General features: G+C 43.6%; 1 protein-coding gene across 1 annotated transcript; it reads left to right on the top strand.

The window, feature by feature from the left end:
• The first annotated feature begins 2,187 nt into the window (after positions 1-2,187).
• On the top strand, positions 2,188-25,397 carry LOC125929094 (adhesion G protein-coupled receptor E2-like). Its single transcript, XM_049640016.1, has 18 exons — positions 2,188-2,310; positions 3,317-3,367; positions 3,632-3,754; positions 5,557-5,712; positions 10,581-10,727; positions 10,949-10,995; positions 11,118-11,195; positions 11,607-11,784; positions 15,042-15,149; positions 15,337-15,557; positions 15,749-15,928; positions 19,385-19,579; positions 19,866-20,101; positions 20,394-20,460; positions 20,874-20,965; positions 21,810-21,978; positions 22,064-22,174; positions 24,793-25,397. Exons 1-18 carry the CDS (start codon positions 2,280-2,282, stop codon positions 24,877-24,879), a joined length of 2,277 nt encoding a protein of 758 aa, XP_049495973.1. The 5' UTR covers positions 2,188-2,279; the 3' UTR covers positions 24,880-25,397.

Raw genomic sequence — 25,397 nt, 5'->3', positions numbered from 1 at the left:
TAAAATTTGTATGGACCCAGAAAAGACCCAAAATAGCCAAAGCAATCTTGAAAAAGAAAACCAAAGCAGGAGAAATCACAATCCCGGACTTCAAGCTGTATTACAAAGCTGCAATCATCAAGACAGTATGGTACTGACACAAAAACAGACGCTCAGATCAATGGAATAGAATAGAGAACCCAGAAATGGACCCACAAATGTATGGCAAACTAATCTTTGACAAAGCAGGAAACAATATCCGATGGGATAAAGACAGTCTCTTCAGCAAATGGTGATGGGAAAACTGGACAGCAACATGCAGAAAAATGAACCTGGACCACTTTCTTACACTATACACAAAAATAAACTCAAAATGGATGAAAGACCTAAACGTAAGACAGGAAGCCATCAAAATCCTAGAGGAGAAAGCAGGCAAAAACCTCTTTGACCTCAGCCACAGCAACTTCTTACTCAACGGGTCTCCAGAGGCAAGGGAAACAAAAGCAAAAATGAACTACTGGGACCTCATCAAAATGAAAAACTTCTGCACAGTGAAGGCAACAATCAGCAAAACTAAAAGGCAACCGACAGAATGGGAGAAGATATTTGCAAATGACATATCAGATAAAGGGTTAGTATCCAAAATCTATAAAGAACTTATCAAATTCAACACCCAAAAAACAAATAATCCAGTGAAGAAATGGGCAAAAGACTTGAATACACTTCTCCAAGGAAGACATCCAGATGGCCAACCGACACATGAAAAAATGCTCAACATCATTCACCATCAGGGAAATACAAATCAAAACCGCAATGAGATACCACCTCACACCTGTCAGAATGGCTAACATTAACAGCTTCGACAACAACAGATGTTGGCGAGGATGCGGAGAAAGAGTATCTCTTTTGCATTGTTGGTGGCAACGCAAGTTGGTGCAGCCACTCTGGAAAACAGTAGGGAGGTTCTTCAAAAAACTAAAAATAGAACTACCCTACGGCCCAGCAATTGTACTACTAGGCGTTTATCCATGGGATACAGGTGTGCTGTTTCGAAGGGACACATGCACCCCGTGTTTATAGGAGCACTATCAACAATAGCCAAAGTATGGAAGGAGCCCAAATGTCCCTCGATGGATGAATGGATAAAGAAGATGTGGTATATATATACAATGGAGGATCACTTGGCAGTGAAAAAGAATGAAATCTTGCCATTTGCAACTACGTGGATGGAACTGGAGGGCATTATGCTAAGTGAAATGAGTCGGTCAGAGAAAGACAAAAATCCTATGACTTCACTCCTATGAGGACTTTAAGAGACAAAACAGATGAACATAAAGGAAGGGAAACAAAAAGAATATAAAAACAGAAAAGGGAACAAAACAGAAGAGACTCATAAATATGGAGAACAAACGGGGGGTGACGGGAGGGGTTGTGGGAAGGGGGAGGGGCTAAACGGGGAAGGGACATTACGGAATCTACTGAAATCATTGTTTCGCTATATGCTAATTTGGATGTAAATTTTAAAAAATAAAAAATAAAATTAAAAAAATTAATAAAGATAACATCCTGTTGGTGAAATAATGGATATAACTAATATTTGCATTATTAGCTGCCTTTCACAAAGGAGGATAGGAAGAACGTTGTTTGTTAGGTATTTCCAGTAGACCATATAATGTGTCACGTGCTTTACCTGTTTGTTCTCATTGAATCCTCCCAACACCCTGGTAAGAATAACTATTTCCATCTTACAAAAATTTTAAGGGGTGTATGTGCCTTATATAAAACTAGCAGCTATCAATTCTGCAGCCTTCCCACCTCAACACATTCTTGTTTAAACAGCATCACTGGACTGAAGACAATGGGGAAAAGCAAGAATGAAAAAGAGTAACGTATACGGCTCAAATCCCAGGATGTAGAAGGCAGTCGGTGAATGTTAGCTAGGCAGTAGTCTTATTCAACAATGCTGAACTGCATCATTGGCCGGGGACCCACAGATTTACTCTTTTGGAAAGACCCTTTAATTAGATTCACCATCACTCGCTCTTTCATCATTAGAAATGAAGAAGAATCAGCAAGGTGGCTGGCCATCCAAAGAGTACTAATGCTAGGCAAAAAATAAAAAGGAGAAGAGGGAGATCTGATAAGTTTAAATTGGTGGGGGAAAGGGAAGAAAGCATTCAGGCTAGCTGTTTCTAGCTAGTCAGTTCTTCTAGGGCATACTTTTGCTTCAACAGGAAATATTATTGGCCCACAGCTCAAGATTGAATTCCCCCACTGCTCAGGCTTCATGTTTCTGTACCATGAAGGGAAGATACTTTGCATTTCATCCAGGTAGGTAGAATTGTGAGAATCTTAAGACCATTTTAGTGTTCTCTATACCTTTGGAAAAACTTCTTTGTCTTTTGCTTGATTCATAGCTTGCTCTTGCATTATTCTCTGGGAAGATAATAACCCCCAAAAAGGACACTTTTTAATTCTATTAATCTTTCAAAGAAGGAAGTGGTTTGAATTTGCAGCTAGGGGAAAATGTGGGACTTATTTGGGTATTTCTCAATTTATGATCTACATATTTTTGTTATTATTACCTGCAAGTGGTTTTGTTTTTAGAATAAATCCTGTGAAATAATATGGTGCCTGAAATTTGCCTCCAAGTTATCCAGTGGGGGCAGGGGCTGAGTAGAGGTGTGGACGAAATAAAAGTAACCATAAGTTGATGATGATTGGAGCAGGATGATTGATCCTCACGGGTTGAGTTGACTATTCTTCTACTTAGAGTTTTCTATTAAACTGAAAAAAGAATTTTTTAATCTAGACCAAGCTGCACAAAGTCACAGAGCCAAAGAGGGGCAGAACTCATTCAAATTTAGTTGCAATCAACTCCAAGAACAGTGGTGCAGTCTCAGGCCAGCCTGGAAGTGAAAATGGATTCAAACCACTTCAAAAGAAGAAACATCCTGACTATAAAGAACAGATATTAGTATCTGAATGAAGACAGGCAGATCTGAAATTTTCCTCATAAGATGTATCTCGTAAAATTGATGGGAATTGATGTTCTAATATGTGTGCCTGTTACTTTCCATTTGTGTAGATTTTGATTCCTATACTAAAAATTTACTGCTATCAAGTCCTCAGGAGCCTTCTGGAAGATAAAAGGGAAAACATGCACCCCCTAGGTCCTGTGGGAAAGTCTAGGAACCTGTCCAGAAGGAAACACTGGGATGCTTTAGAAGCCATGGGGCAATAGGGGAGAGTCACCTTAACCAGGTTGTAGCACCTATTTGTGTGGGAGGTTTGGATTTCATTCCTCAGCCATATTTACCTTATTTCTGTGTTCTAGGGCTCTGTGTCCTGCTAATACCATTGGGAGCTATTGCCCACAAGAATGGAGGTGAGTGTGCTCAAACAGACTCTACCCATTACCTGAAGCTGAGGGAAAGGATGTTGCACTAGCAAGGGCTTTTTCTCGGGAGTGCTCTTCTTAGGCTTTGAGAAGTTGACCCTGCTTCTCCCCCAGACTTCCAGTCCATTACCAAGGACAATTCCTTGTATGAAAACAAGCATTGCTTTCTTCTCCTCCCTCCATCTCCTTATGCCCCACTGGGAGTCGGCATCTTCTGAGAGCCTGCAAACCCATATGTCCATTCCCCCACAGCTCCCTGTGCTCGGTGCCCACGGAATGCCCACTGTACCAATGCCAGCTCCTGCCGCTGTGATCCTGGATTCACTTCACTCTCTGGAAAGGTCATCTTTAGCACCTCCTCGGAGGTCTGTACAGGTAAAGAGACTGAGAGATCGTAGAGGGGGTCATCACAGAGGGGGTCCTTAGAGGAGTCATCACAGACTCCTCAGCCCTTGAAGCAGCACTTGATTTCATTGTCCAGGGCAGGAGAGAGAAGCCAAGAGACAGGCAATCAGGCCTCATGGTCAAGGAGTATAGTGTTAAGAGCTGAGGATTTGGAGCTGGACTATCTGAGTTCCAGATTTTTTACTGATCAGCTGTGCAAGACCAAGCAAATTGTTTTATGTCCCAGGGCCTCAATTTCCTTCTCTGTAAATCAGGGACAATGATAATATCAACCAATTTAGTTACGTGTTTTAAATCAACATATAAATGGAATCCATAGAGACAGAAAGCAAATTGGTGGTTGTCAGGTGCTGGGGGCGGGAAGAATGGGAAGTGACCACTTAAATGGGAAAGGGAGTTCTTTACTTTTAATTTTTTTATTTTAATCCCATCATAGTTAACAGACAGTGTGATATTAGTTTCAGGTGTACAAGTTAGTGATTCAACAAGTCTATATATCATTATTCAGTGCTCATCATGAGAACTGTACTATTAATCCCCTTTACCTAAAGGGGTTTTCTTTTGGTGTCATAAAAATGTTCTGGAACTAGAGAGAGGGAGTGGTTGCACAACATTGTGAATGCAATACATGCCAGTGAATTGTTCACTTTAAAACAGTTGGTTTTGGTATGTGAATGTCACCTCAAGAAAAAAATACGTAAATGATAAATTAACACATGTCAAACACTTAGAACAGTGCATCGCGCTTGAGAAGAAGCCAATACATTTGCTGTTGTGGTTGTTGTTGGCTGTTAATTGGTCAAAGACAGAGGCAGCCTGTTGAAGGGGGAGGTCAGGAAGGACCATGCAGCCAACAGAGATTCTGAATGTTCCACCAACCCTAGAGCTAACTTGCCGGGAACTCCCTGTAAGCCATAATCTCAGTTCCTCCATCCAAAAATATCCACATGCAACCTCAAGCCAGATGGCCATTTGCCATTTGTAAAGCACTATTTCCGAAATTAAAATTAATTTGAACTACATAATAACCAGATGAATGGATACTGTTATCTCTTCCAATTTGTAGATAAGGAAGCTGAGAATTTGAGAGGTGCTTTGTTCACACTCACACAGATGGTCATAGAGCTGGAATTCAGATAGGGTTAATTTGAATTCCACAAATCTCTCAAAGAAACGCCGTCCCTGAAGAAGTTCAAATCAGCCCCTTGAGAAAGTCAATGTTGGCACCATTTTATAAATGAGGAAACTGAGCCTTGAGAGGTGAAACCATTTGTCCAAAGGAAGAGGAAGAAGCTGGGCCCATGGTTCAAACTGTTGCATTCTGATATCTGTCCAGTTGGTCAAGAGTTGGATAAAATGTGAAATATCCCTACTATAGAACATCTATAGGCATTAAAATTATTTCTTGTTTTGATGTGGAAAAGTAGGCATAAAATATTCTAAGACCCCGGAAGAATTTGTATATTCCAAAAGCTGTGTTCTGAGTCCACAGGAAATTGATGAAAATGTAATAGTGTTCTTTTCATAATCAGTAATGGTGGGTGACAGGTACATGTGGATTTATTATACTGTTCTCCATTTTTAAAAAACTGTTGCAGTCTCGGTGGTGGGATATTTAAATGTCATTGGAGTTTTCTGATTTCCCAGTTTTCTCCCATAAACACGTTATTTGGTTCAGAAAGAAAATGCAAGGGGTCAAATCATCTGAATCTGGTTGCTACCTATCCTACCAGAATTTTGGACATTGTTAGAAGTTCTCACTTGTGTTCCAGATATCAACGAGTGTGGCCCACCTTTATACATGTCTTGTGGAAGCCTTGCACATTGTCACAACGTGGAGGGGAGTTACTACTGTGAGTGTGCCCCTGGGCATGAGCTCCTTTCAGGAGGCACCAAATTCCAAAGCGAGAAAGAGAACACTTGTCAAGGTAAGTGGCTTCTGTGTCACACATTTCCCCCATACCCACGACCAACCTCATCCTGTCAGTTATTCCATAGGTCTGAGAGTCCAGAAGAGAACACTCTTGGGTCTCTCATGGGCTCCTTCCTCCCATTTCTTGTACTTGTCCAGAGTTACAATGCCCTGTGAAGTTATATCTAGAAAATTCTTTATTGCAACATTGTATACAATAGTTAAGGCTTGGAAACGGATGACTTCCATTAATGGAGAAGAGTTTCACATATTACAGGATAGCCATACAATAATAAGCTTCGGAGCCCTTTTTTATCAACTTGTTTTTCTTTTTGATGGACAGTTCTATGAATTTTATTTTATTTTTTTTTTAATTTTTTTTTTCAACGTTTATTTATTTTTGGGACAGAGAGAGACAGAGCATGAACGGGGGAGGGGCAGAGAGAGAGGGGGACACAGAATCGGAAACAGGCTCCAGGCTCCGAGCCATCAGCCCAGAGCCTGACGCCGGGCTCGAACTCACGGACCGTGAGATCGTGACCTGGATGAAGTCGGACGCCTACCCGACTGCGCCACCCAGGCGCCCCAGTTCTATGAATTTTAATGTAAGTACAGATCTGGGTTACCACCACTACATTCAGGAACCAAAACAATTAATTACATTATTCCAAAACATTCCTTCATCCTGTTTCTTTATAGGCACTACGCCACCTGCCCTGGCAACCCCTCATATACAGATATTTTTTCCACCTGCAGCACTGTCTTTTGAAAATGTCATATAAATGCAGTAATACAATATGTAGCCTTGTAAGTCAGATTTCGTCTACTCAGTGTAATGTTTTTGGAGGTTTATCCATATTGTTTTGTGTATTGATAGCTCATTCCTTTTCCCCCCGCTTTTGATACATCTATTTTCCAGAAAGAAAATTGGCTACAGTTATTTTGCATTTACAATGACTGTTTTCTTTTATCTGGATCTATTTATCCAGGTCTTGAGTTTGGCTAATAATACAACTGCGTAAAGTTACTTCTAGATTCACATGTCACAGGTTAGTCCACAGATCGTTGTTTTATTACTTTTTAATTTTTTTAACATTTATTCATTTTTGAAAGACGGAGCGCAAGTGGGGGTAGGGCAGAGACAGAGGGAGACACAGAATCTGAAGCAGGCTCCAGACTCTGAGCTGTCAGCCCAGAGCCCGATGTGGGGCTCAAACTCATGAGCTGCGAGATTATTACCTGAGCTGAAGTTGGACGCTTAACCGACTGAGACACCCAGGCACCTCCACAGATCATTGTTTTAGAGGGATGCATATAGTAACTTTCATTTCTGGCTTTCTGTTAGAAGCACCCTCTATTTTAAAAAATAGAGATTCCAGGGCGCCTGGGTGGCTCAGTCGGTTGAGCATCCGACTTGGGCTCAGGTCATGATATCGCAGTCTGTGAGTTCAAGCCCCGCGTTGGGCTCGGTGCTGACAGCTCAGAGCCTGGAGCCTGCTTCGGATTCTATGTCACCCTCTCTCTCTCTTCCCCTCCCCCACTCATGCTCTGTCTCTCTGTGTGTCAAAAATAAACATTAAAAAAAAATTTTTTTTTAAATAGAGATGCCTGGGATCCCTCCCTACCTGAGATGCTCTGAACCACTCCTGGCATGGAGCTCAGATATAGATATTTCTTCAGAGTTCCAATGTTAATTATGATGACTAGTTCATTCCTTTTTATTGCTAAGTAATATTCTATTGTATAGAATTGGTTTATCCATTCACCCATTTGGGTTGTTTCCAATTGGAATGATTAAAAATAGAGCTAAATGAGATATCTCTTGATAAACTAGAATTCTTCCCAAGTTGTTTTAAATAGAAAAATATGGCACGGGATGGTACTTATAGTATGCCAATGGCTTTGTTTGTCCCCTATCTTCCTTTTTCTTAATTTCAAGCATGTTTCCATACATATATTTTCATCTTAAAACTTTTCAAGCAGTAGTCCAAAAAGTAAATACTACTTTGTGGTAGTATTTAGACAATAATTTTATCATCGGTGTGATTTGATTGCCTACCATTGCTCTGAGCTCTATGCCAGGCACTGTTACTCCAACACTAAATAAAGCACAGGCTGTGTCTCCTGGAGTTTTTACTCCAGTAAGCAGACAGATCAACATACAAATACAATACAAGTCAACAGTCACTCTTGGCAAAGCATCCACGTCTTGGGAAAACAATGTGTTTCTCACCGCTGTATCCCAGTGCCTAGCACATAGAAGGCGTTCTGGAAATAACACGTAAGTGAAAAACTGGAAAGAGTTCATCATCACACAAGGTATGAGCTGTGGTCACACCTTGGTCTTGTCGCTTGGCCTTGATTTTGGCTAAGTTTTTACAATCTCTGGTCTTGGTTTCCTTATCTACCCTTGAAGAGATTAATTTTTTTTTTAACTTTTTCTTTAAACCTGAATATTAAGTTGTTTATCTTATAAAACTGTGTAAAATACACTTTTAAGAAAAGCTTCATGGACTTATATTAACTGAGGACTTTTCAATCCATTATTAATTTTCACACTAGCCATTTTGTATTTACACAGTTGTTTGACCTATGTTTGAAAGTATCAGAAATGACTAAGAGACAAGGGATGTTTAGTATCCACAAAGAGAAAAGTAAACTAAATTCAACGTTGAATTTAATATTCAATGATTCAAATCATTTCATATTAAAATGTGACAGCAATGTATTTGCTCTGAAATGGTTCAACTTTCAGGTCACCTGGGTAAAGTTAAGTGTCCAGATCTTGATTTAGGCTCAGGTCACAATCTCACAATAGTGAGATCAAGCCCCGCATCAGGCTCTGTGCTGGGCATGGAACCTGCTTAAAATTCTGTCTTTCTCTGCTCCTCCCCCACTCACTCATTCTCATAGGTGATCTCTCTCTTGTTTCTCATTCTTTCTCAAAAAAAAATATATAATTAAAAATTTTTTACATGAAATGGGATCACTTTTAAACCTCAACCTTACTGGGAGCATGATGCTGTTTGTAAGCTACTCACCATCCCTAAAGTAGAAAAATCTTGGGGCGCCTGGGTGGCTCAGTCGGTTAAGCGTCCGACTTCGGCTCAGGTCACGATCTCACGTTCCGTGAGTTCGAGCCCCGCATCGGGCTCTGGGCTGATGGCTCAGAGCCTGGAGCCTGCTTCCAATTCTGTGTCTCCCTCTCTCTCTGCCCTTCCCCCGTTCATGCTCTGTCTCTCTCTGTCTCAAAAATAAACGTTAAAAAAAAAATTAAAAAAAAAAGAAAAATCTCTGACCTTAAATTGAGAGAAGCATCTCCTACCCCACTGTCTAGGGTACAAACAGAAAAAGCTGTATCAAGTACTGTCCTAGCTCCACTCTCCTGGTTTCTAAGTTAACAAAAGAGGATCAAATTTCTCTCCTAATTAGAAAAGACGGAAAGATAAGTTTACAGCCAAGTGGATTTGAGGACAGTCACATTTACTCAATGCTGTGACCACAATCACATGCCTTCCTCATTTTTCAACCACAAACTGCTCTGAGAAGGAACTTCCCTTGGGTGGGGAGATAGCAGGGATGCCTGAGATATTCTGGGGCCAAAGCAAGTTCCTTCTGGGTATGGCATTTAGAATAGGTCTACCACCCACCCAACAGGCTACAGGCAATGCTGAAGTGTGTGTACGCCCAGAGCCCTGAAGGGTAGAGCTGGTGCCACAGAAAAGTGAGGGGTGGCATTAGCCAGTGGGGTTAGGGGCTTTTTGAGCTGACTATGCATACCTCCCGATTACCCATCAGACTCCTGCAGCAACGCGAAGGGCAGATACCAACATGACTTGGCTGGAAGCGATTCCCGGGCTCCTGGGTGAATCACTGTATTAATTTCTTATTACTAATATAACAAACTTAGTAGTTTAAAACAGTATAATATATTCTCTTACTGTGTTGAAGGTTAGAAGTTTTAAGTGGTTCCTTCTAGAAGCTCTAGGGGAGAATCTGTTTCCTTGCCTTTTCTGGCTTCTGGAAAATGCCTTCATTCCTTGGTTCAAGGCTCCTTTTTCCCCTCTTCAAAGTCAACATCATATGTATCATCTCCTCTCCTCTCTGACCTCTCCCTCCCTTTTATAAGAATCTTTGTGATTATATTAACTGCACCCATATCATCAGGATAATCCCCCAACAAGAGACTTAATCACCAAGTTCAAAATTTTCTTTTGGATGAAAGATAACATAATCATAGGCTCCAGGAATAAGGACTTGGATGTCATTGAAGGGGCCATTATTCTATCTACTACACTCACCATCCACAAGCAGCTCTGATCTGAATATCACACATATACACACAAAGTTCTCATCTTGGCAACCTTGCTTGAATGTAGAGGCCAGCCAATGCCTTATGCGAAGGGCCACATCATAAATATCTTGAGTTTTTTGGGCCACAAGGTCCCTATCACAACTACTCAACTCTGCCATTATAGTGTGAAAGCAGACAGACAACACATAAATGAATAGGAGTGGCTACATTCCAATAAAATTTTATGTATGGATACTAAAATTTTAATTTCATATAATTTTCATGGGTCAAAAAAGACAGCTCTTCCTTTGATTTTTTATCTTAGCCACTTAAAAAAATCCTTTACAGAAATAGGCAACAGCCGGATTTGGCTGTGGGCCATGGTTTGCCAACCCCTGCTCTGTCCGAGGTGGTGGCTGAGTAGAGAGTGCTATCACCAGATGGTATCCGTCCATTGAAGTTATGATGGAATCTTCGATGCCTGACCCTGAAAAAGATGATGGAAGGTAGTAAGGCTGGACTTACTGAGTATAGGAGAGGCCTGAGCAAGGCCTGGATAGGGGACTGATCCTTCTCTTTTGTGTCTCTAGATGTGGACGAATGCAGCTCCGGAAAACACCAATGCCACAACACCACCCACTGCATCAATGTGAAGGGCAGCTACAGATGCTACTGTCACCATGACTGGGTGGCCAGATCCAGGCCTCTACATGGTCTGAACTTCACCATCTGTGAAGGTATATAGTCCAACACACACACATGCATACACACAGATGCACACGGATGCATGTGCATGTGTGTGTGCACACACTCTTGCACATGAACATCCGTGTGAACACATGCCTTCACAAACCAGAAACCATGCACATACATGCATTCCACATGTATATGCAGGCGCGCACACACACACACACACACACACACACATTAGTGGTGCTTCTGCCTCTTTTCCCTGCAGAAGTCCCCTTCCCCTCATGGACATCACCTTCTGGAGTCAACAGCCAGGTGAGTGGAGCCTCAGCAGAAGACTAGAAGCAGAAAGATCTTCAGCAACCATCTTGTGTCCACCCTCTCCCCAAACTCCCACTTCAGGCTCTCTGACCTGCCTCCATGTCCCCTTTCCCCAGAGTCTCTCCCGCTTCTTTGACAAGGTCCAGCAGTTATCCCAAGACTTCAAGCCAGCTTTGGCCAAGAACACCATCCAGGTAAAGTCAGAACCAGGAAAGAGGCCAGGTGTGGGAATCCCATAGAGACCTGGGTCACTTTGGTAGGGATGTAGACAAGCTCCTATGTAGTTGACACTGCAACTGGTCCCTCACCCATGGTGGAGAGAAGGCTATCTAGAAGCACTTTTAAAGACACCCAGGTGCACTAATTTATTTCCCTATTGGCTGGTTCTGGGCTTTGGGCTTATGTCATCCTTGGCCTTTCTGACCCAGGTTGACCTCTAAGTGGCTGAGATCTAAGCAACAAGGACCATCCAAGGAATCCAATTCAGTGCCATTGTTACCCTCCAAATACCCAATGTCTAGGGTCTGTTCTCTTGGGCTGAATGGCCAGGTCTTCATGCAACCCATTTGATCCATTGCCCACTGGCTCTTTGTCCCATCCCCCAGGACCTCATGCAGGAAGTAGATGAGCTGCTGGAGACCCCAGGGGACCTGGAGACCTTGGCCCCCTCAGAGCAGCACTGTGTGGCCACTCACCTGCTCGTTGGCCTGGAGGATGTCCTGAGAGTGTTGAGCAAGTTGCTGCCCAAAGGGCCACTGACCGCGCATGCTCCTGCAGGCACAGGTAAGTATCTGAGTATGCTTCAGGCTCCTGCTCCCTCTGTTCACCTTCTCACTCTCCCCTCTTCCTAGAGACTGTCCCACTGGAGCCAAGTGGCCACACTCACATCTCAGGATTTTATTTAAAATAATTCAGAAAATATTCTCCTATCATAAAATAAACTCCTGTGGAACTCAGTCTTTTATTTGTTTTAAGCACAAAAGTTTCAGATTTTTTTTAAAGGATAAGTAAAAAGAAGCATATACAAATATCAGTAAGTCTATCATTACATCGTTTATATAATTACCACAGAAAATTGCAACAATGAGGTTCATAAAAATAAGGTATTCAAAAATAAACTCAAAACTACCTGGAAATGAAGAAAACGCAATTAATCTTGAAAAGTTGAAAATTACATAATATTATCTGATCTAATTTTAAGTATAACCTTAAATAACATTGTACCAACGGTTTCATTGTTAAAACGCATGCTTATTTCTATACAGTTTTTCCCAGATTTTTCAGCATCCATACTACCCAGGAGATGGCAAACAGAATTAAAAGCTGGCCACAAATATTTGATTCTGATTCCTGCATTCTCAAATAGCCTGGTCATTGTTTAATATCTTTCCATCTTTGTGGACTCCTTTTGCATGCATTTGGAAAGAATTGCAATCATTTTATTCATGGTTTTATCTGGGACTCAAAGAAAGCATTTCCAGACTAATTTCACCACATGTAGATGGCAATTACCAGGAAGACTTACTTCAATCAGGTGTTTTTCAACAGTGTTACTGAGATGTAATTTACCCAACATAAATTCACCCATTTGAAGTGTATAATTCAATGGTTTGGGCATATTCACAAAGGTGTGCGACCATTACCTTGAAATAATCTTAGACATTTTCATCACGCCAAAAAGAAACCCCATATGCATGAGCGGTCACTCCGCATTCCCCGCAACCCCCAGCCCCTGGCAGCCACCAACCTGCTTTCTGTGTCTATGGATCGCCTATTCTGGACATTTCATATAAATGGAATCATACAATCTATGACCTTACGTTATTGGATTCTTTCACTCAGCGTACATCTTGAAGTTCAGCCATGTTGTAGCTTATATCAGTATTTCATTCCTTTTGATTGACAAATGGTATGCCTTGATAAGGTTATGTACATTTTATTTATCTTTCTATCAGTTGATGGACATTTAGGTTGTTTCTGCTTTGAGGCTATTATGAATTAACACTCACAGACAAATCGTGCGAACGTATGTTTTCCTTTCTTTGGGGTAGATATCAGACGGTGGCATTGCTGGGTCATCTAGTAACTCTACGTTTAATATTTTGAGAAATTTCCAGGCTGCTTTCCAAAGTGGCTGGACCATTTACTTTCCCTCCAGCAACGGATAAGCATTCTAATTTCTCCACATCGTTGCAAACACTTGCTGTTTGGGAGGGCAGGTGATATTATAGCCATCCTAGCAGGTGCGAAATGGTATTTCATTCTGGTTTTCATTTTCACTTACCTAATAACTAATGGTGTTAAGGATATTTTCATGTACTTACTGGCATTTTATATATCTTCTCTAGAGAAATGCCTATTCAAGTCTTTTGCCCATTTTTTAAAGCTTTTATTTAAATTCCAGTTATTTAACATACAGTGTAATATTAGTTTCAGGTGTACCATTTAGTTATTCAACACTTCCATACAATATCGGGTGCTCATCACAAGTGGCTTCCTGAACCCTCATCACCTATTTCACCCATCCCCCCCCCACCTCCCCTCTGGTAACCACCAGTTTGTTCTTTATAGTTAAGGGTCTGTTTCTTGGTTTGCCTCTTTTTTTCCCCTATGAACATCTGTTTTGTTTCTTAAGTTCCATCTATGAGTGAAACCATATGGTATTTGTCTTTCTCTGACTGACTTATTTTGCTTAGCATAGTACACTCTAGCTCCATCTACCTCATTGCAAATGGCAAGATTTCATTCTTTTTTTATGCTGACTAATGTTCTCGTGTGTGTGTGTGTGTGTGTGTGTGTGTGTGTGACACCTATTCTTTATCCATTCATCAGTTGGTAGATGTTTGGACTCTTTCCATACTTCAGCTACTGTAGACAATGCTGCTATAAACGTTAGGGTGCATGTATCCCTTTGAATTAGTATTTTTGCATTCTTTGGGTTTTTTATTTTATTTATTTTTTAAAACCTTTTTTTTTTAGAGAGAGAGGGTGTGAGTGAGCAAGGGGCAGAAAGAGAGGGAGAGAGACAGAATCCCACCCAGGCTCTGCACTGTCAGCTTAGAGCTCCAAGTGGGGTTCGAGCTCATCTTTGGGTATTTTAATTGGGTTATTTGTCTTATTATTGAGTTGTAAGAACTCTTTATATAGTCTGGACACCAGACCTTGTCAGACTTCGAGTGGCAAATACCTACATCAGATTTAACAGCAGTGTTGTTTATATTCAAATTTGGAGCATCTGTGATTTAGAGTTATGTCGTAGACTCCGGGTCTGGAGTTCTCTCTTGTCCAGCAAGAAAGCGGATGCAGGATTAAAATGTGAGAGAGACTAGTGTCCGGGGAGGAGACAAGAGCACCGAGTAAGGGTCCTTGCTCCATTTTTATTAGGATCAGAAGGCTTACAAGCGTGATGGACGTGCAGGAAGAGACAATGAAACCGTGAACAAGGCACCTTTCTTTTGCTAATCAGCTCCACACTGGGCAACTTCATCCTGCCTTGTTAACCCATGGGTGCCAGCTCAGGGAATTCCTAAGCTTACTACCCACAGAGTTAGAATTGTCATTGCAACAAAAGCCTTGCCTTGTCTGTTAGCAGTTTCTTCCTTTCCTTGAGATGATGCAAATTCAGTAGAAAATGTTCTTAAAAAGTGCAATCTTTGGAAACATTCTGGTTTTCAGCTTTTAAAAATAGTCAAAGGATGCCTGGGTGGCTTGTTAAGAGTCCGACTCTGATTTCAGCTCAGGTCGTGATCTTTCGGCTTGTGAGATCAAGCCCCACGTTGGGCTCTGTGCTAACAGCATGGAGCCTACTTGGGATTCTCTGCCCTCCTCCTCTGCCCCTCCCCTGCGCGCTCTCTCTCTCTCTCTCTCTCAATGAATAAACATTTTGTAAATCCTCAAATAACGGTATTAAACCAGCCACATCACTCTTATTTCATACTTAAAATTCATGTGGTTTATCAGCATACCAAAAAGATCTAATTCCAATACTGCAAGCAGTAGCCTGACTTCTCCCATCCCTCGTGCCATTGCCACCACTACAGGACTGTCTCTGACGGTGCAGGACCAAGGAATCGGGGATGTCACCTTGGGCCAGAGCCAGGCAAAGATGCAGCTGAAGTGGGATGTGGCACAGGAATCCAATGACTTGGGTAATGACTGCAGTGGGGAAGGGAAGGCCCCTGAGACCTTGCGATGGGACCAGACAGCCAGGATGTGACACAGAATTAAAGATTAAAGGAAAGTGTAGGGTGGGCGGGGCTACAGGGGAGAGTCCATTTGAGGAGAAAGGGGCCCTGGCAGTGACCCTGACATGTCATTCTTGGCCTTGTTCTGCAGGTCCTTCTGTGGTGGGCCTCGTCTCCACTCCAGGGATGGGCAAGTTACTGGCCGAGGCGCCCCTGGTCCTGGACTCTAAGCAGCAGACAGTTCTGCGTGAACACAGGGACTTCTTGGCAGGAGGCTTCCCTGTCCTGCTCTCAGATGTCGTCTCTGCCTTTGTGAGCAACAAGGACACCCAGAACCTCAGCTCCCCCGTCACCTTCATCTTCTCCCACCACGTGAGTCCTGGTGGAATGGGGCTGTGGCTGGGCAAGGAACTGGTCTGGGTCCGGGGCTCAGCCTCACTGTCAAGATCACCCTTTGTGTCCTGGGGGCCTCCCCCGTGGGCGCCTCCTTCCCCCAGGAAAGCCCTTTGCAAACCAGCTTTGGATAAGAGTCTCCAGCTCCCACCGACGCTCTCTTCCTACAGTCGGTGACGCCCGGGCCAACGCAGAAGGTGTTCTGTGTCTTCTGGGAGCACAGTCAGGATGGATGTGGTCATTGGTCCACCACGGGCTGCAGGATGGCGGCCACCGGAGATGCCAGCACCACCTGCCAGTGCTCCCACCTCAGCAGCTTTGCCGTCCTCATGGCCCACAGCCACGTGCAGGTGAGATCCCTGAGAGAGGCCATGGAGACAAGGATGCTAGAGACTACAGGCAACCAGAAAGGAAAGGATGTGATGGGAGAGGTCAGAAGGGACCCAGGGAGATCAGCATCGAGGACCAAACCATCGTCCTTTCCTGGCCGGGTGACAGGGTTACTCCTTCTGGGGTGGGGGAGGCGGGGTAGGTGGTGGCACCAGGAATTGAGATCCTCCCAGGTGACAGCAGGCAGATCAAAATGAGAACTCTTTTAACAACATGGCCAGGCCTCATGGGAATCCAGACCAATTCAAACAGCACCCTCAAAACAGCGTGTTTCCTCCCACCATTTCAGCAAAGAATAAAATGTGGTGTACAAGTGTTCATGGTTACATTTCTGAAGAGATGAAAAATATTCGCATGGTTGAAGGAGTAACATTGAAAAGTCTCTTTCCCACCCATGGCCCCCAGTGATCAGGGTTCTTAGAAGAAATCTCAGTTTCTTCTGAGTACTTTTAGAGATATTTTATGTATAAACAAGCAAATGCATATAATGTGTAATTTTATTTTCACTCCAGGCATTGCCTACATATTCATTCTTAGGCATTTTTTCCATTTCAAATACTTATGAGATTCTGTATCAGTACACAAAGAACTTGACCATTCATCTTTAAATTACACAGCTTTCCATTCTGTGGATGTTCCATACTTTAGCAAATCTCCAACGACAAACATTTTTTGCAAGCTTCAGTTTCTGCAAAGTTGCAATAGCATTGCTGTGTCAGAGTAATAGTTCTAACTTTGAGATACATACATTTAATACACACATATAATATCACCACGTATCAGTAGCCACCCAACGGATTCCTTTACATTTTAAAGTTGGGTAACGATACTGTCATTCTTGGCTAATCACCCCACCCAACCATTCAAAGTGTTTCTTTTAAGTGTTTAGATTTGACTCTTCTTTCATTTTTGAAAATACGCCTTGAAATATACGTTCCAACATTTGTTCTCTTCATTGATTTGGTTTTCTTCATTGAAGACCAACTCTGCATGTTGTGGCTCTCATTTACCTCGCTCTCGTATTTCTTGTTCTTCTGATTTCCTTTTGCCTCTTTCTTTATATTAATTTAATTTGCCCATTTTTTTCATTCCTGTTCTATCTCTTAAACTGTACTTCAGTAGGGTCCATTCTTAATATGAGCTCTTCAAATTTTGTCTTCATTACTGCAGGGGTTTTTTTTCTTCCACTTCTTTATTGTGTTTTTCTAATGCACAACTCCACAAGATCTCTCTTCTCTGAGGGCTTGTATCTCTCCTTTCATTTCTTGCTTATAAAGGCAAGAGCTCCCTTACATGCTTTGATTCAGAGTAAATAATGTCACAACTTTTAGCTGCCCCATGTTAACAATTATTTGGTGAGTATTCCTTACTTAAATTTTTTACTCTCTTTCTCCTTTTTTGTGATATTTTGTATAGATTTTGTGTTTGTTCCATTTAATTTTTTTGTGATATTTTGTATAGATCTTGTGTTTGTTCCTTTTTATTTTTTTGTGATATGTTGTATAGATCCTTTCAATCACTTATGATTAAGGCAGATGGTGTTTCCTGGAGGAATTATTTCCAAGATATTTATGTAAAAACATGTTCAGGGTTTTGTGATTTTTATGTAACTTTTAAAAATTTATCTAGGGGTGCCTGGGTGGCTCAGTTGGTTAAGCGTCCAACTTCGACTCAGGTCGTGATCTCACGGTTCGTGAGTGCCAGCCCCGCATCAGGCTCTGTGCTGACAGCTCAGGGCCTGGAGTCTGCTTCGGATTCTGTGTCTCCCTCTCTCTCTGCCCCTCCCCCACTCATGCTCTGTCTCTCTCTGTCTCAGAAATAAATAAACATTAAAAAAAAATAAAAATTTATCTAAGCAAAATTAAATGTCAGCAGTAGGGTTTCCATGTACAAAACCTGTTTTCCTCCACAACCAGAGCCAAACTTCTTTAAACCAACTGGTGGATGGAAACTCCTGCCTACATCATTCCCACTATTGTAATCATGACACAGATTATTCTGGTTTCCTCCAATGTATACTTCTAGTCAATCTTCTCTGATTTTAGCTTCTCTTCCAATTATTCCCTAGTTTTAGAGAAAGTGGAAATGGTGGTTTTGGTTTTATTACATTTGTGGCATTTGAATTATTTCCAAGAACAGGTGTGTGTGTGTGTGTGTGTGTGTGTGTGTGTGTGTGTGCATGTACATGTGAGCACATGTGCACATGCAACCTTTGGGCCACCATTTTCAATACCAGAACAATTGACTTTTTCTTTCAAACAAGGATTACCTTTAAAACGTGATAAGTACTACAATTTGTAATGAATCCTTAGCAATGGGGAGAGATGGGAGGGGAGTGGGGGAAACAGATAATTGTCTGTGTTTTTGTGGTCTGTGTTATTTTTCCCAGCCCAAGAATATGATTATTTTCTAGCTGACCTGGTACAAATACTCAGGAAGGTGCTCTCGGGTCACTGGGATGGGTAGGACTGAAGCATCATTTCCAGGAGAGCAACCTGTAAAACTAATAAACATAGTGATACACAAATTTCAGCATCGAAATACAACCCTAGTAGGTTCAAAGGCTTGATGTCTTGAAGGAGGGTTATCCTATCACATAGGTACAGCTGCGTTTATACAAGCTTTATTTCTAGAATCACACACTCAAGTAACTCATTTTTTTAACTGATGTTATTGGAATACAATATATTTGCAATAGAAATCTGATTATAAGCATACACTGTGTAAGTTTTAACAGTTGTAAAAAACCCATGCTCTAAAGGTCACTGAGCTGGTAGGACTTTTCCGTAACCTCAGAAAGCCCCTCAGGAGTCTTTCAGTGCTCCCATCCCGAACCCCAGGAAACCACAGAACTCATTTTGTTGCTACAGTTTATTTTGACTGTCCTAGAGCCATTCAGTAGAATGGAATTGTTCTCTTTTGTTCCTGGCTCTTCGGCTCAACATTCTATGAGACTCTCTCATATTACTGAGTGTAAACATAATTCATTCCTTTTTATTGCTATATAGCATCCCAACATATTACTCTACCACAGATTGTTTTATACCACAAACTGTTCTCCAATTATTGGGCATTTGCATTTCTTCCAGTTTGGGCTATTATGAATAGAGCTGTTATGAAAATGCATAAACATTGGTCTTATGGACATTCGTTTTCATTTCTCTTGGTAAATACCCAGAAATGGAGTTGCTGAGTCCTATGGTAAGTGTGTGTTTAACATTAATGTATGTTCAACTTTATAAAAAACTCCCAAACTCCTTTCCAAAGTAGTTGTTACCTTTTACATTCTCACACAGGAGTGTATGAGAGTTCCAAAAGTTCCATTTTGCAACATTACTATCAGTGTGTTTAAGTTTTACCATTATAGTCTATGCTTTTAGAGAGGTGACTGTGATCTCATTCACGGGTCTGAGCAGGAGGATCCCATGCTGGCTGTGATCACCTACGTGGGGCTGGGCCTCTCTCTGCTGTGCCTCCTCCTGGCAGCCCTCACCTTCCTCCTGTGCAAAGCCATCCAGAACACCAGCACCTCGCTCCACCTGCAGCTCTCGATCTGCCTCTTCCTGGCCCACCTGCTCTTCCTCACGGCCATCGACCAGACCAAGATCAAGGTACTGACACTGTCACAGAGGACCCCCTGCCCTGAGCCACGGGACGCTCAGTTCGTGGAGCCCTGCTGCACTGATACCTTAACACAATATCGTTGGGTGACAGGGAGGCTGGAGGGGTAAATAGCCTATTTCACGTTGACTGATGAAGCAGAAGACAATCCTCTCTCAACAACTCGACCCTATATATATATATACGAGTTCTCCCCGCTGGCAAGGTATGGGAGGGGTCCTGGGGCCACCCTCCTCCCTGACAGTCCCTCCTGGTGACTCCTTCCTCCTCCCCCAGCTGCTGTGCGCCATCATCGCGGGGGCCTTACACTATCTCTACCTGGCCTCCTTCACCTGGATGCTGTTGGACGGTCTACACCTCTTCCTCACGGCACGCAACCTGACGGTGGTCAACTACTCCAGTGTGAGCAGGTTCATGAAGAGACTCATGCTCCCTGTGGGCTATGGAGTCCCGGCTCTAATCGTGGCCATTTCTGCTGCATCCAGACCTTCCCTTTATGGAACACCCACCAGGTAAGTGCAAATTCCCACTGCCCCTATCTTCTCCAGCACAACTGTGGCCATCATAGAACCAATAGCGATTTAATTTCCCCCGAACATGATAGGCAGAGGAAAGGTCAGTGCCCACTCCGAAGACATCTCTCTGATGGAATTTCGTGTTCCTTCAACTGTTTTTAAGTCCTTAAGATTTAATTATTTCAAATGTTCATTATGAAGTATTTAATCATTATATATTATACATTCTAGTGATTCTTTATCCACAAAGGCCAATGTTCTCTTGACTCACTTCTCATCTCTCTCTTAGATGCTGGCTCCACACAGACAAAGGATTTGTATGGACCTTCCTGGGCCCCATCTGCACCATCTTCTCCGTGAGTAACACATGACATCAGAGCATCCTGCCTGCCAAAGTGACGGTCATTCAAAGACCAGGTGTACCAGGAGGGTTACAGACAGCGGGAGCAATCATTCCAGTTGGCCCAGGACTGATGAGAGACCCCCCCCCCCAGGATGCAGGAATTTCCATTGCAACAACAGGACTAACATGTTTCCTGAGACCTGGGACTTTCAGTGCTAAAATTTGGAGTTTCCATGCGAACTGCATCGAAGTGCTCGCCAAAGTTACAGGACAAACACATGCCTGAGTTACAGGGTGGTTGGTCTAGTCTTCTAGGACTTCTACAAAAGGCAAAAGCTTCTTACCTGCCGGGTTAGGTGTTGGATGAGCTAGGAGGATGCTTACCAGATGTGGAGTGAATTTAATACACCTGTGGGCCTTCTGCAGATTAATCTGGCCTTCTTTCTGATGACCTTCTGGATAGTGAAAAACAAGCTCTCCTCCCTCAACAGAGATGTGTCCACCCTCCAGAACACCAGGTGAGGAGGAGTCAGAGGAATGTCCCCCATCCAGAGCATTATCCTCAGAGCTCCAAGGATCTGATGTCCAGAGAGAATGGACTTTGCCCTGATACACAGGGATTGCTTCCATGCCTTACATAGCAGGTCCTGAGAACATTTCTATCCTCACAACACACTCAAAACATCACATAACAGTTCCCAGAACCCAGCGCACCCTTTCATGGTCGTGCCTTCATGCGTTTTAGGCCCCCTGCCTTCCCCTTCTCTTGCCCCACGTGAACGCAGGTTCATCAACCGCATGTCACTTCGTCTAAGAGTTTGGGAATGTCCTTTCCTTTCCTCAACTTTGCACAGAATCAGTGGCCTCTATTCTGGGCAAAGCACATTCTGGGTCAGGTCATGGAGAAGGTGGGGACAGGAACAGCCCTGGATGGGATCTGGGCAGAAGTACCTCACTTTGCAAATGTTACAAGTCATCATTTGTTTTTGTCTTGCCACCAGACTCTAAGGGCTGTGGAAACAGAAGTCTTGTCTTGGTTGTTCTGAATGCCCAAGCCCCAGCCTAGGGCCAGGGGCACAGAATGTTTTCGACGATGTCAGCTGAACAAAATTAGGGGTCTTCCTGAAACATCGTGACCTTTTTGAAACTCACATTCTGGAGTGTCACTACCATCCCTAGTCCCAGTCAAACTGCCGTCCCTGACCCAAACACCATTTCTTTTTATGGAATCATTGACGATAAAGATCCAAGTTGATCGCTACTCAGTAGGAAGCATCCGTGGAGTGGACTTGAAAACAGGTGGGGAGGGGAGGGGGCTGTTGCTCCCGGTGCATCACGAGCCTCCTCTCTCCTCCTACCCAGGATGCTGACATTCAAAGCGACGGCTCAGCTCCTCATCCTGGGCTGCACTTGGTGTCTGGGCGTCCTGCAGGTGGGGCCAGCTGCCCGCGTCATGGCTTACCTCTTCACCATCATCAACAGCCTGCAGGGAGCGTTCATCTTCCTGGTGTACTGCCTCCTCAGCCAGCAGGTACCATGGTCCGGCCCCCATCCAGGACTCTTCCTGTCCCCGCCCCGCCCAGTGAGCTGACCCAGAGCGTGCTTCGCCCCTGCAGGTCCGGGAGCAGTACGGGAAATGGTTCAGAGGGGTCAGGAAAGCCAAAGCCGAGCCTGAGAATTACACGCTCTCAAGCGGGACCGTGTCTGATGCCTCCAAGCACAGTGCGGTAAGATTATGCAGTGTTCCCAGAGCACTTCCCTAGCCGATCCACTTGGGCGTCTCCTGCCTGCCTCACTGGACAACCTGGGCAGATAGCAGGGGATGCCCTAGGAAGGCTCATGCCTGGACTCCCTTGAAGGCACTTCCCTGTCTTGAAATGAGCTCTTCCTATACTCTCACTCGCTGAGCTTCTATGTTCACAGTGACCCTTGCACACAACTGTCCTCTTTCTCCACATTTGTGGAGCACCCACTTTGTGCAAAATGTTGCATAGGGTTTCTAATCGTGCTTGGTGAGAAGATACAAATGTAGATACTTATAAGCAGAGAAGGAAGCTTGGTCAGCTAACTAATCAGAAATGAATGGTGTGGAGCAGATCGTTAATGCTCAAAGTGCACAGAGCCATGCACATCTTTTCTCCCAGGTCATTCCAGAGAGACTCACGGGCTTTATATAAATTATGCAAGGTCTTCAGCCTCCTCTACTTTCTCCCAACTTCATTCCCCACCCCCATCCTCACCCTGCCTGGCAAGTCGTCTACACATCTCTCCCCAACTTGCCTGTCCTCCCTCTAAAACTGTTCCTTCCCAAATGGTCTAGTCATCAAAATCTCATCCTTCAAACTCTTTCCTCCTCCCAGCAGATGTGCGTGCTGACTTCTTCATAGAGAAAACACAAGTCAGCAGGAAGAAACAAGGTTACTTTTGCACTCTCAAAAACACCAGCCATTTGGCATCTAGTTCACTGTGTTCTCATTCCCTCTTGTGACCGCACATAGACAAAATATGCCTCCTAGTTTTGAAGGCTAATCCCTCCACCTGTACTTTGGTTCCTGACCCTCTCGACTTCCCAGTGACTTAACATTACGGTTCACACATTTTATCTCTGGTATATTGGTTCTCATGTTCTCAACAGCTGCATTGTAACACATTACATGTCTCACTTACTCTGATCTATTTTAATTTTTTTTTATTTTATATATATATATATAGAGAGAGAGAGAGAGAGAGTGTGTGTGTGTGTGTGTGTGTGTGTGAGTGGGGGAGAGGGGCAGAGGGAGAGAATCTTAAGCAGACTCCACGCTCAGTGTGGAGCCCGACTCAGGGCTCGATCCCATGACCATGGGATCATGACCTGATTCAGAAATCAAGAGTCGGATGCTCAACCAGCTGAGCCACCAAGCCGCCCCAAGAAGTACTAATGTTTTATTTATGCTTCCTTCTTCTTCTTCCTCTCGATGTTCGAACCTGGATTTTGCCTCCATCATTGCACCAAAAGACCTCTGTCTTAGGCCACCAACGGTCTCTACTTACGAATATCTTTTGGTCCTCTTAGCGGTCTTAGCAGCATTTGGAACCCTTGGTGTGCTGGATGCTGTGATGGCTTCCTCCATGTCACAATACTCCTCTCGGTCTCTGGCTTCCACGTGTCCACACTCCCTGGAATATCGCTATCTTTCTGCATGAGCTTGCTCCATCTCCTTTGTATTTCAACCACTCTACCGGGCTGGGTCCTAAGAACACTTCTGTTCTCATAGTTTGGCACAAGATTTTAAGACATTTATACATAAATGTATATATATTAGCATTTAGCAAAGTTATTGGGTACATTTCAAAGTGTAGATCATGAGTGGCTTTGTAAAGGAGGGGAAACGCACATCCACATGTGCCTAGGTATTGGAGGAGGCAGCCATGGGAGGTAGGGGAGGTTTTCCCTACGTTGCTGTATATATACGTTGATAACATTATTTTAAAAAAGAGAATATCCACATACTTGTGATTTGAAAAAGAAAAAGAAAATTCAAAGTTGCCATAAAGCATAAAGAAAGACATTCACATGATGTATATAACTCTCTCATTCTCACTTTAAAGTGCTCACATCTAGGGGTTCCTGGGTGGCTCAGTTTGTTGAGCACCCAACTCTTGATTTCAGCTCAGGTTATGATCTCACAGTCGCGGGATCAAACCCCACCGAAGGCTCCACACTGAAAGTGATGTCTGCTTGGGATTCTCTCTCTCCCTCCGGGTGGTCAGTTGAGTGTTTGACTCTTGATTTCAGCTCAGGACATGAACCCAGGGTCGTGGGATCGAACCCTGAGATGGGCTCTTTCTTCGCTGGAGCTTGCTTGGGATTCTCTCTTTGCCCCTCCCCCACTCGTGCTGTCATGCTCTCTCTCTCTCAAAACAAAAACAAAAACAAAAAAACCCTACAAAACAAAGTCCCAAGCAGAAATCCCAGATTGACCTTCTCCCACACTCTTAGGGTGTTTACAGCTAGGAAATTCAGTTTGTACCGACCTGAGTTTAAATGCTGGCTCAGCTATTTGCTGGTTTTTTCACTTTAGACAACTGTTTTATAGCATACATCTTAGCTTCCTCATTTCAAAACCCTCTCACTATCCTCCCTGACTCTTTCTGGCACTGCTCCAGATTTTCCCCATCAGGCTCCTCCAGAAGCCCACCCCTCCCACTCCCCCCCCACCCCCCCCCCCCCCCCCCCGCCATCCCCTCCATCGGGTTCGCATTCCCCCATCAGGACCCCTGCACCAGAGACTGCCGCTATGGGCGATCCCTTTGGCCCACCACAGTCTCTCCCATTGTCTGACTGTCCCCAATTCCTTTTCAGGCTCTCCATTCTTCCAACTCCTCGCATCCCCCACGTTCGGAACGCCTACTTCCCAGCTTCACAGAATCCCCAGTGCCCAAGCCTTGAGTTCCTGATCATGTTTCTGGATTGCTGGCCCCCCAACACTGACTTCAAGTCCATTTACTGCAGATTCAAAGTCTCGGATTGAGGAGACAAGAGTTTCTGGTGTCCAGGCTCCTCTAGGCACAAACTTCCTGTTTCCAGATTCTGCGGATTCCAACTTCCAGGAATCGGCCACAAAGAGCTGAGTCCAGCTAAGGTCCTCTTCATCCAGTGGACCACAGTCTTCTCTGTTCTTAAAAGTCTCTGAAGTAGGGACCTCAAGGGAAAAGATGGCCTCAGCGTGTTCACTGTGGCATTGGAAGACGGGAAAACACAAACCACTCAAATAAACCATCAATAAGAAGAGGCAAGATGCTGGGGCACCGGGTGGCTCAGTTGGTTGAGCCTCCAACTCTTGATTTGGGCTCAGGTCATGATCCCAGGGTCAGTGCAGAGCCTACTAAAGATATTCTCTCTCCCTCTGCCCCTCTCCCCTGCTCTCTCTCCCTCTCTCCCTCTCTGAAAATAAAATAAAATAAAAC

Source organism: Panthera uncia, chromosome A2, assembly GCF_023721935.1.
Source record: "Panthera uncia isolate 11264 chromosome A2, Puncia_PCG_1.0, whole genome shotgun sequence".
NCBI classification, from domain to species: domain Eukaryota; kingdom Metazoa; phylum Chordata; class Mammalia; order Carnivora; family Felidae; genus Panthera; species Panthera uncia.
The sequence above is the reverse complement of the archived record's forward strand: the minus strand, read 5'-3'. Positions and strand labels throughout refer to the sequence as shown.